The 12,277-nt window shown below is 44.1% G+C and overlaps 1 protein-coding gene across 11 annotated transcripts in view; it reads left to right on the plus strand.

Annotated features, from left to right (window-relative positions):
- KIAA1217 (KIAA1217 ortholog) overlaps positions 1 to 12,277 on the plus strand; it is a 296,465-nt gene that overhangs the window by 227,418 nt on the left and 56,770 nt on the right. For 10 of the 11 annotated variants that reach the window (XM_063100372.1, XM_063100373.1, XM_063100371.1 and 7 more), the window contains one exon: positions 8,584 to 9,416. In XM_063100372.1, the coding sequence (XP_062956442.1) occupies positions 8,584 to 9,416 (833 nt within the window). Of the gene's footprint in view, positions 1 to 2,112; positions 2,249 to 8,583; positions 9,417 to 12,277 lie in introns of those variants that run through there. The other variant, XM_063100381.1, reaches the window with a different exon arrangement.

Here is a 12,277-nt window from a genome sequence, read left to right on the forward strand (position 1 = left end):
ATTTCCCGTCTCTCTTGGGTGAGCTTCATGCTTACCAGAGAGCACTTAACTCATCCTGATTCACCGCAGGATTGGGCTGGCTATCAAACTCCTGACAGTGATGACGAAGCCATGCGTGCATTCTGCAGACAGTGCCCGGAGCATTTAGAAAGTGAAAGGAAAATGCTCTGAACATGGCAGGAAGGAAGACATGGGAGAGGTAAACCCACCGACTTACACTGGTAACAGGGTCAGCAGAAGCCACCTGTCTCTAACGTAGCTGACATGGAATAATGTGTTGAACATGGCATGAATCACTTAGCCAAGCAGCAGTGACAGTTCACTGCTTCTGTTTCCTGGGGGGGGGCGGCACGGCCCCAGCCACTTCACAAAGAGTCACTGGAACAAGCAGTCCTGTGCCTAATAAACAGCAGGTAAATCATAACTACGAGAGTCATGCTTATTAGTGCGTCATATGCCATAAAACAAGGTCCTTGCAGGAATGTGGTAGGGGTGGAATCGTGGCTTAATCAGACAAGGGAGACCCACCCCTACAACCCCCTTCCTGGAAAGCACACGTTCGACTGAAGAAACAAAACCTGCCAAATGTATACCAGATGCATCGGAGCTGATAGTGTGCTTCCCATACTCTGGTGAGAAATAACAAACCCTTGCTGATTAGATTAAAAATCAAAACAAGGGTTTTCACATTCCTTCTACTCTTTTTCTGACCTCTTAGATGGCATGTCTTACAACCACTGCATCCAAATATTGTTTCTAATGAGACATCTTAGGAGGGGGCAATGTCATGTGTTCCATTTTCCCCCTCCTTTAATAACCACAAAGCCATTTGATGGCAGTAAACAGTTTTTTAGAAAGCTTGCAACACTGACTGGATTTGAACTTAAGAGACGTCATGGAATTCTTTTGGTCTGCAAGAACAACCTCTGAAAGCCTTAAAATGTTTTAAAAATGCACAGGCTGCCCAGAGCATGGTAGTTGGGTGTGGCGTGGGGCCAGCCCAGCACTTGGAGTTCCTTGTCGCTGGATTCCCATTTGGACAGCTTTCGGTTCCACGCAGTCCCTGAGGGCTCCAAAAGCATAATGGCAATTAAACAGAGCCTACCTGCGAGCGAAGGAAATGCTTCCTTTCTCTCTCACTTTTTGTTAGCAATGTGTTAATACCTGTCCCCGGCTGAGAGCTGCACAAGTCACTACTTGCTGTGGACACACACCTCCTTGTCTCTGTTGGCCTGGAAGAGAACAGCCATGCTGATGGCGGTTGCCCACCGGGATCTGGAGACTGCCCGGCCTCCTCCTCCGTCTTGTTTAGGGTGGGGCAGAGGGCTCTGGTTTCCTTTCTCGATTCCCCTCTGCGTAGCCATGGCTTGCCCTGTTTCTTCTCTTCTCATTTCAGATGTGTTTTCCAGAATGATTAAGCTTGCTTGCCCGGCGCTGCATAGGACTGATGAATAGCTGCTACTCAAAGTTCAGCTTGATAAAACTGGGCTGGTTAATTAATAGACAGCCTCGCTTATCACCCTTATGTTTTCCCTCTGGTATTATAAACCAGGGGAAGAGGCTCTCGTTTCCTTCAGTTGCCAATTCCCAGACTTCAAAGGTCTGGCAGCAGAATGGGCATTGCGTGCTGGTCTCGGTTTTCACAGCAGCACCCTTAACGCAACAGAAAACCGATCTGAGAGTTGGCCCTTGGGGGTAATTAGCATGTTGGGTTTTCTGATGATTTTGTTTCTTGATGGCTGGTTATTTTAATGATCCTGTTTGCCGTAGGTGAAATCTGTTTTGTAATATTTCCTTTATTGTGAACCCATTTGCCTAGGCCTCTCAGAGTTTCTTCATTGGTGTGTGTTTTCCTACAAGCAGTTGTTGAAGGACTGAGTCACCCATGCGGTAGCCTGTGGTTGGATGTGGGCTGAGGTTATTCAGTGAGTAATTTCCAAGGGGAGGAGAAATTGGCTTATCATGGGAAGGGCTACTTTTTCTCCATGCCTGTGGCAGCTTCTTCGCTCAGAAGACTGGGTAAGACAAAATGGTCTTTACTGGTTGTGAACACTCAAGCTGGGGAACGTTTTAGGACCTCTGTGTCCTTTCTGATGCTTCTGTCTCTGCAGAGAAAGCTGTCTAAAATAGCCAAGTGTCGAACAGGATTTAGATGGAGCCTGCAGACAAAGGATCCGTGTGTAACCGGAGCTGAGCCAATGTGCTTTTTTCACGGAGTTAGTTATACAGGTGATTTTCTTAAGAAAAAGTAAGTGGTTTAATTCTTTGAGGATGAAAGAGTCTCGTAAGAATCCTTTTCAGTTTTCTCCGGTGACTTCATTGTGTGGTCTGATTGAGTGGTATGTTTACAAATTCTAGACTTGGAAGGGTGGAGTTTGAAATACAATAAACTGTGCCTAATATTCCCTTTCCACAAAGCATATATATGTATTTAAATACTCCACAAAGAGACATGATTATAGGAGACAGTTTCCCAACATGATTTTAAATAAACATTTTTTTATGCTAGATTTTTTTTCCCCAGAAACAATGTTAAGAGTTTCTTTCTTATCTTACCTTCAAGAAACTTCTGAATGAGTGATATTTGATTTGATTTATGGTGCTTTTGGGAAATGAAATGTAACTATATGTAGGGAATCCTAAATCAAACTTTAGATAATTAATTTGAAATTTCCCCAGATATTTTCTGGTCTTTTGGAAGGATGTGGCGAACAGCCTATCGAGCTGCATGTTGTGGTCAGGGACAACAGCCTCTCAGCTGGGGCTGTGGGGACAAGGCTCTGGAAGAAACTACCCTGTTTACAAGAACTGGAAAGCTCCAAACAACCAAGAGACGATAGTGGTTTGGGCAGTAATGGAAAGAGAGAAAGACAATGCCTAACAAAGTAGTTGAATGAGAGAGAATAGTTTTGCTCAGACATTGCCAGTATATGTAGTACAGATAAATGAACATTTGTTGTGTCTGGGCTTAGGTGCAGGTAAATAGATATTTGTGTTGTATCCTGATAAAGTGTTAAAAGAACCTTTATTTTTGTGTTTAGATCATCTGTTTCTCACTATAAAGTGAAATTCTTTGGAACTCACATAAAGACATGAAATTTTCTGGGAAAAAATTGTCAATGATAAAACATATTCAGCTGCTTTTAACTTACTATGAAAAATAAGATGATAGAGAAGATTAGTGGCATTAGAGAGATTGGTGGGAGATAAAGGATTCAGATATATTAAGGTGAATGACAACTCTGCATGTGTATATTTGTGTGTGTGTGTGTGTGTGTGTGTGTGTGTGGCTTACTTATTATTTTACCTTGTAAGTTTATTATAATTTATTCCTTGAAGGTCTGACTTTGAGTATTAGTGCAGTAAAAAAAATCCAGTATGTATTGAATGCCATGTCTTTACTAGTTAGCCAAATAGCAGTTAAAAAACAAAACAGAACTGCGTAGGTACCTGTTTCTAAGAAGGTGTCTCCATGGAAAAAAACACTAGCACAAAAGGCTGGGGTTGTTTTAAATTATGCATTATAGAATCTTAATCGTCCCGCTTCAGTCAACCAGACGAGTATCTTCGGAAGTCTATGAAGTCCACTTTTGATTGGAATGGCAAGTGGTCTCCTTGGGAGATCACACCGAACACTTAAAAAAGATTCACTCTTCTCATTTCCCCGCACCTTCCACCACATCCCAACAGTAAGTTGCCTTTGTTGGTCCATATCCTTTAGTTGTGGACCTAAGTTATCCCATTTTAAGGGTTCATTCTAGCTGTAGGTTTAAAACACATTTTCCCACTGGGTAATGGATCATAGTCTCATTCTCTTCTTGGACTCTATTTAGAGCCAAGGATGAAATTATCAAGGTTTTGCTCTAAAAAAGAAAACTCAGTCTTGGGAAGTCAGCCGTAGCTCGGCAAGCCAACATAAGGATTCTGCCAAAGGCTTCCAACCTCTAAGTCACCTGTATTGATGGTGACATTCAACCTCAGATTGCCTTTCCTATCATAAATGGATGCTTGCGTTCAGCTCCACTGCGGATAACTCAGGATGACAGTGATTCTTTCAGTGACGCTTTTGGATGATGGCAAGATTATTTTGAAGTGGACAAGACAGGGCTGATGCACAGCATCACTGCCAGGTACATGATGCCAGGTGTTTATGGCGGGGATCCATCCTCATTGACGAAGGATCTGGCTGACGGGTGCCCATGCCACACTGGATATTGGCTATGAAATATTCTGACTATCACCCACATTCCCCATATGAATGCACAATATACCAGAACTATTTGTCTTTTTTTTTTTCTAATTGTAACATAATTGATTGTACATATCTGTGGGGTACACAGTTGAATACCATTACCTGTGTTCAATACGTGATGCTCAAATCAGGATATTTAGTATATTCAACATTACACAATGTAACAGTTTTTCATGGCCCTTTACCAATTCCTCCCTTGTCCCCTCTCCCCCTCCCCCTCTCCCACTTCTGATACCCTCACTTCTCTCCTTTTGAAAAGGACTATTTTTAATTAATTGTTAACATTTCTCTTGATCTGACCTGTACATGGCACCAGGAAGTTTGATGAGATTTTTTCTTCTAATGAGGTTTATTAATTTTTTACTTTAAATTATTTATATAATGTACTTCCTAACCATTTCTTTCCAAATCACCAAACATGTTTCTCACATACTTATGCAGATACCTCTGCTGTTTTAAAAGAAACTTACTGAACTTTTCATTAATTAAAGTTAATTTTACATTTTCCTTTCATTAAGTGTGTGTGTGTGTGTGTGTGTGTGTGTGTTGACCTTGCTATTATAATACCACACCCTAACCCACGGAGCTAACAAGCCAGCCCCTCATTAATATTCTTTATCCTTCTAGACAGTTCTATAGTCCCCAGAATCTTGATGTCTCTTTTTACTCTCTTGCCAGAAAGAGGCAGGTGTCTGCCGTGTTTGGTCAGGATCCCCCAAATTGAGTTATAATCTGAAGCCAAAAAAGAGAACAGAGAATCGTGACCGAGCTGGTTAGGACACCTGCTCATCCCAAGTGGGTTCCAGACATTAGAAATCCTCTTTTTAAAAAGTTAATAACAATAATGACAGTGGTACCTACCATTTGTTGTACCTGATTTGCCTTGGGCACCATGTCATGCTTAATTCATAGTGGCATGTTTGAGTCGATGTGATTCATTTATCTTGAAGTTTATTTTGCTCAATTATTGCATTGTGTGGGCTGATTGGTGGGAAATTTGGCTGGACAGCCTCTGCTGGCCGAGCCAGTCCCTCTTGTACTCCATGACCTGGGGTGCCCTGTGCTGCTTACCACTGAGCCCTGCCTTTCTTCTTATTGAACCCTAAATTGTGGAAGACAGTGGAAAAGATGTTTTTAGAGGATCTATGTTGATCTGCTGTAAAACCTGTCACATGGTTGCTCCAGCCATTTTGGAATGAGCATCAGGTGTATTATCACACAGAGATCTTGGGACTGGCCCTCCTGGTCTAAGATACTGAGCATCTGAGTCATGTCAAGTGAGCAGAGAGCGGACTGCGTGGGCTGGAGTGTCAGGGCGGGGCTGTGCAGGGCACCTGGAGCCTGACCTTGAGCCTAGCTTAAGCATGGATCCACAAAGGCAGGGGTAGAGAGCTCTAGGGGTGGGGGACAGCTTGAGGATATCACAACGTTAGGTTTAGAGATAGCCTATTGCGGTGGGAACACTGTGTGTGTTGGGAGGTGGGTGGGGGCAGTGGAGACAAGATTGTACTTGTGAGTCAGGAGCCTGAATACTCTGGGGTCCCCAGAAACAGTTGGTCCCTATGGGAGCTGAGCCAATTCAATGGTGCTCGGGTGATGTACTCTCAAAGGGATCCATTTGTTACTCCATATTTGCACCGTTTGCACTTTTTTTTTTTTTTTGGCAGATGGCCAGTACAGGATCTGAACCCTAGACCTTGGTGTTATCAGTGCCGCGCTCTATTGATTTAGCTAACTGGCCAACCCTTGTTTGTGCTTTTAATTGGTCACTTTCATTAGGAAATCCACCATAATATGTAAAATTCCTTCCAGAGGAAAGATCAGGGACCTGGGGTCCCTCTGGCTCTTACCCTGTATTGTCATCTATGAGGTGCACAAAAGAACTTACCCTCTCCGGGGTGAGAACTTGGGGGCTTGTTCCAAACTGTATCCTAGAATACTACCTGGCTCTTAGCAAGCGCATGGTAAATATTGATGAGGAATCAGTCCATATGCAGGACACTGGACTCTTTGATTTTCAACCTTATGTTGCCTCTATGTTTTCTCCTTTCTTCCCCCATGTTGGGAAAATAGAATAGTTTGGTCAGGGCCCTCACCTTGGGTCCCATTGGCTGTGGTTTTAGCACATGCTTTGTAAGCAAATTGTGTGTGTGTGTGTGTGGAGTTAGTGCGCGTGAGCAGCAATGTATCTTTTTAGTTTTGTTGCTATTCTTGTGTTCTTGGCGAGGGGAAAAGGGAGAGAGAGGGAGAGAGAGAAAGTGAGTAGTTTTAGTAAAGCAGGTGGGCAGGCGTCTGCCTCGGGCGTCCGCCCTGTGCAGCCATGCTTTACAACCTATGGCTTCCAGGGACCTTTTGGCTGGTTACCTAGTTCATAGACCTGTGTGTGAGGGGTCTGGTGACCCAGCCTGGCGTGTGAAGGGTTTGTGACCCAGTCTGTGAACGGGCTTGAGGGGGTCTGGGAGCTCCAGACCCAGCCCTAGCTCAACAATCGGCCCAGTCGGCAGGATTACCAGCAGGTAAAAGAGCCTGACAACTAGCATGGTCGCCTAGCTTTACTATTGGCATCACGAACAGGATTAAGAGCTAGACAACTGGCGATGTCGACAGGATTCCAACATTTGCCCTGGCTCCACACCCCATCACCCACACCAGGGGTCTCTGGGCGGCTCATCTTGATTCTTGTTCGCTCACGCCCCCTCCTCTCTGCTCATTCTCCTACCTCATGCACTCTCCAATCCTTTATACCTTTTGTCCCTCACATCTCCTGGAAGTCAGGATAGGGTACACAGGCTCCTGTGATAGCACAAACAGAACTTGAAGAGTGGGCCAGGGCTGTCTGTCTCTTCCCTCGTAGCCATTCAGAGAATCTCAGTGGGCATTTCCCTCTTGGGTCTTGACCAAAGCAAAAGATGTATCAAATATTCATATTCTGAATTCATTTGTATTTTTCATTCTGCCCCTTGCTAAACACAGTAGTGTAGTTGCAAATTACAAATTTGTCTTCCCTTTCCCCACTAACTTGATTCTTTGGTCATTGTTTCTCCAAAAGGAGAGCTAATGGAAGACCCCATGGGAGTCCCCACTTCTGTACTGGGTGGTAATGACCTGCCCAGAAGTCCAGCCTGCCTGGCCTGAAGCTCCAGTTCACAGCAGCCTGCTCCAGCAGGTTCCTTGTCACCACGTGGCTGCCCCTGAGGGCATGCTGTTAGGATCCTTTCTTCCCTCCATGCTTGGGATTCCCTTTTTCCTATCCCTTGTCCTCTCCGCTGGGAGTTTTGCCTATAATTGCACTGTGATCTCCTGAATCATTATTTCCCCCCAAGCTCTCGGCACTGGTTTCTCAGAGGCTCCAGTAAAGAGTGGGTGAAGGGCTAGCTGGTTGATTAGAGCACGGTGTTGTCATTCCAAGGTCAAGGTTCTGGATCCCCACACCAGCCAGCTGCCAGAAATTGATGGATGAATGGAACTTCCACGTTTTCCCAGGTGCACCTCCTTTCTCTCGCTGCTCATGTCCCTAGATTGTATCAGCTTGGAAAGATGGTTACTGTTTCCCTGGGCTTAGGATGGAAAAATGTGCCCAGGACAAGTTTTAGAAAACTTTAATTTTATAATATAATAATTTTGGCCCTGTTTATACATTAGATCTATATTGATTAAGTGTCTCTAAGAAGCTATGACCTCAAAATTTAAACCACTGCACTACTTTTTCCTCAGACCTCACAACATTGAACTACATTATGAGTGTTTGTTTCCTGTGGTTGCTATAACAAATTACCACAAACTTAGGGGCTTAAGACACCACAAATTTATTATCCTACAGTCTTTTACAGTCATGGAGGTCAGAAGTTCGAGATGGGTTTCACAGGCCAGCATCAACGTATCTTCAGGGCCACACTCCCTCTGGACACTCTACGGGAGAACCCATTTCCTTGCTTTTTCTAGCTTCTAGAAGCTTCCTGCATTCTTTGTTTGGCTCACAGTGTCTTCTCCGTTTTCAAAGTCAGCAGTGTAGCACCTTCTGATCTCTTCATGACTCTGCTTCTGTGCTCACAGCCCCCGACTCTGACCCTCCTGCCTCCCGCCTCCCTCTTCCACACTGGGCCCACTTGGATAATGATTTCTCCATCCCAGTGTCCTTAACTTTGTCACATCTGTCAAGTCCCTTTTGCCATGTAAGGGAACACACGGTTCCAGGGATTAGTTTACAGACATCTTGCAGGGGACGGGTTTTATCCAGACTCCTACACTGGGGACGCCACATGGTCACACTGAGACTTCTCTAAGAATGTGACTATCAAAGAAGACTTTCTAATTCCTTGTTTTGTTTTCAGATGCAGAGAGAAATTGTTTATGCAAGAGGAGATGGCCCTGGGGCCTCTCGACCTGGATCCACAGCTCATCCGCCCCATGCCATTCCCAATTCTCCACCCTCCACTCCCGTGCCCCATTCCATGCCTCCCTCCCCATCCAGAATTCCTTATGGGGGCACCCGCCCCATGGTGGTTCCTGGCAATGCCACCATTCCCAGGGACAGACTTTCCAGCCTGCCGGTCTCCAGATCCATCTCACCGAGCCCAAGCGCCATTTTAGAAAGGAGAGATGTCAAGCCAGATGAAGACATGAGTGGCAAAAACATGGCGATGTACAGAAATGAGGGTTTCTATGCCGATCCTTACCTTTATCACGAGGGACGGATGAGCATAGCCTCGTCCCACGGTGGGCACCCGCTAGATGTCCCTGACCACATCATTGCATATCACCGCACAGCGATTCGGTCGGCCAGTGCTTATTGTAACCCCTCTTTGCAAGCAGAAATGCACATGGAGCAGTCACTGTACAGACAGAAATCAAGAAAATATCCAGATAGCCATTTGCCTACTCTGGGCTCCAAAACGCCCCCTGCCTCTCCTCACCGAGTCGGTGACCTGAGAATGATAGACATGCACCCGCATTACAATGCCCACGGGCCCCCTCACACTCTGCAGCCAGACCGGGCCTCGCCCAGCCGTCAGTCCTTCAAAAAGGAGCCGGGCACCTTGGTGTATATCGAAAAGCCACGGACCACTCCAGGATTATCCAGCATTGTGGACCTCGGCCCGCCACTAGTTGAGAAGCAAGTTTTTGCTTACAGCACTGCGACAATACCCAAAGATAGAGAGACCAGGTAAGACGTGGTGAGGGTGGCCAAGGGTGGTCTGTCCCCCTGGTGTCACTGAGGGCTGCTCTCCAGAGGTCAAAGCAAGAGGACAAGCGACTAAGCACTAGCCTTGTGCAGCATGCCCGCTGGGTGCTGCAGAGGACAGGGTGGCATCAGAAGTCACCCTTGTCTGCAAAGAATTTCTAAATCGGGGGGGTTAAGTGAGGCAGGCTGACAGCTTTGTTAAAGGGGACAGGTATTCCATCAACAGCAATGAGTCCTGCTGACCTCTGGAGTGTGGTCCTAAGAGCATTATCAGTAATCTAAATCTAAATAATTTGGAAGAAAATTGTAATTAGCAGAAACCATTTGGACAAATAGATCAAGAGATTATCATAATTGATCTGGCACTGAGAATAAGGAGGGTGTGGTTCAAGTTTTAAACTATTTGAAATGGCAATTTGTACTCTTCCTGGTGGAATGCAATTCTGTTTTCTCATCTAGTTGTGGGAAGTGGCAAGAATTGTGTGTGTCACTGTCTTCTAGGATGATAAAATGTAAATTTGCATGAAAATAGAATTGTTTAGATTTAATACTATTCGTGAGTGGTGCTGAAATCAGCAAAATTTTTTAGAGAATGAGATACTCTGGATATATAAATTTCTTTTTAAATATGTGTATTTTATAATTTACCAGTCCAGAACCTTCCTACTATATCTTGAAAATCCTCCAAAGTTCAGAGAGAATTTCTCTAGCCTGCCTGAATTGGTTGAAGGAAGTCACCATAATAATTATAATCATAGAAATCTAATTTAAAAAATTGAGTCTAAAAGAGGTTAAGCATTTTGCCTGTTGTTGTATATGAATTCAGAAGGGGTATGAAAAGTAAGATCCAGATATTCACTTACTCAGTCCCTTTTTAGAATCTCTGCTCCTCACTAAAAATGGTAATATCACTTACTATTACACAACCTTATGAAAAGAAGGCCAAAATTGTGAATGGAATGTGAACTGTCTACCTTACTGTTTTCATACACAGCTCAGAAATCCCTGTCCCCTTTAGCAGAATTTTTGTCATGAAAGGGCTGTCCTTGCTTATTTGTTCAGTCATAGGGAATATCACAGCAGAAAGGTTTCAGGATGGAAAAGACAATGAATGTGGAAGTTTTGAGGTCATTAACGCAACAACAAATTCTAACTCTCACGCAGCTAGAAAAATAGCCGCAGTGACTGGATAGGTTGTGTAGAACTAAGAAAAATTAAGGATTGGAAAATAGCATTCATTCTCTTTTTTCCAAAGTCCTTAGGAAGTGAAATTCTAAGAAACAAAGAAAGGGACTCTTCTTATAACCACGGACAGCTAAGGGGTATGTGATAAACACTCACAGTGGCTCGTTGAAACAGACCAGAGTCACAACTAGAGAGGAATCTACCAAGACATGTTGTAAGGCTTGGAAATATGTGCAGACTCATCCCCTGCAGTGGGCTGAAAGGGGCTGGTTGGGAAAGGGTATACCACTGAGAGGACAGGACTCAGAGCCATAAGAATTTAGTCCAGGAAACAGTAAGAACAATCTTCTCCAGGATACAATGTTGAGAGCCAGAATCCATCTTCTCCACCATGCCCCCACCTCCCACACTGACCCACCCTGTAGGTGGAAGAGAATCGAGAGCTCGATTCCACTGTGATCATATTAAACAGTTTTGCCCTCCTGGGTTCCAGGCATGTTTTGGCCAACGAGGTGTCTGCCTCCTTTCCAACACCTGACTCCATGTCACGCATGTACCACATGTGTACAACTTAATAAACATCACTAAACCCCTTTTTTAAGGGATGTGGTTATGGGAGAGAACAAAACCAAGCGGCCCTCTGCTGATCTGTATAGTCTTTCTCTACGGCTCTCTGATCAAAGTCTTCAAGGCCCTCAGCTTTCATTACCATCAGTTTTCTTGCAGGGCCTCCACTCCATTTTTAGGAAGAATTTGCCCATCTCAGAGACTTCCATTTTACCAAAACTTAGAAAGTTCTATGGATTTCTGTTTTACATGTTAGAAACCTTTTTAGAAAATCCAAATTATCGTATTTCCAGAATAACAAATATTTTTTTAAATGACCAAAAAGATTAATGTTCACCTAAAATACACTGTCATTATCACTGTCATATTATGACCTATGATTGTAATGAAGAGTATAATTTTACGTTGTCACATTTTTCCTTCCCTGAAATGTGAAATAGCAGAGGAAGAATTTTATCCTACACATCTTACCAAGGTGACTCCTCACCTGTTAATCAACTTACCTCTGAAGGATGGAATTGGAGTGCTTGTGTGTATGTGGGCTGGCTAGATTCCACTCTCCCGTAGCCCTACACACATATACACTTGCAGAGACACAGATACACGTGCACAGACATGTACACACGCAGACCCTCTACGTTTAGAGTGGCTATTACTGAAAGACCTGAACACCCCCATTAACTCAACCCAGGCACATGACAAACGTGAATTCTCTAGTAAAATGAACTGGGGTCTGGAATTTCTGCTCTCAGAGCTCCCACCCACCTCCCCATTGTTATCTAGACAGGTAGAAAGTGAAGAATGGGGGCTTGAGCCGTGCTTTCTCCTTTCCAACTACCAATCTGAACCTGACCCCAAACTCTTGGAGAGCTTGGTGACTAGGCTGAAATGAAGTACTGCATTTGAAGAGGAAGGATGTGGCTGGCAGCTATCATTTATTGAAAGCCTTTTATGAGCCAAGCACTATAGGAGGGTACTTCAGAAAGTTGGTGGGAAAATAGAATTAAAGGATTTCATGAATTTTTCCATGAACTTTTTGAATTACCCCCATATTATATAGTTTCCATATATCATATGATACAATCATGACA

The sequence above is a fragment of the Cynocephalus volans genome, chromosome 6, assembly GCF_027409185.1.
Source record: "Cynocephalus volans isolate mCynVol1 chromosome 6, mCynVol1.pri, whole genome shotgun sequence".
In the NCBI taxonomy this organism is placed as follows: domain Eukaryota; kingdom Metazoa; phylum Chordata; class Mammalia; order Dermoptera; family Cynocephalidae; genus Cynocephalus; species Cynocephalus volans.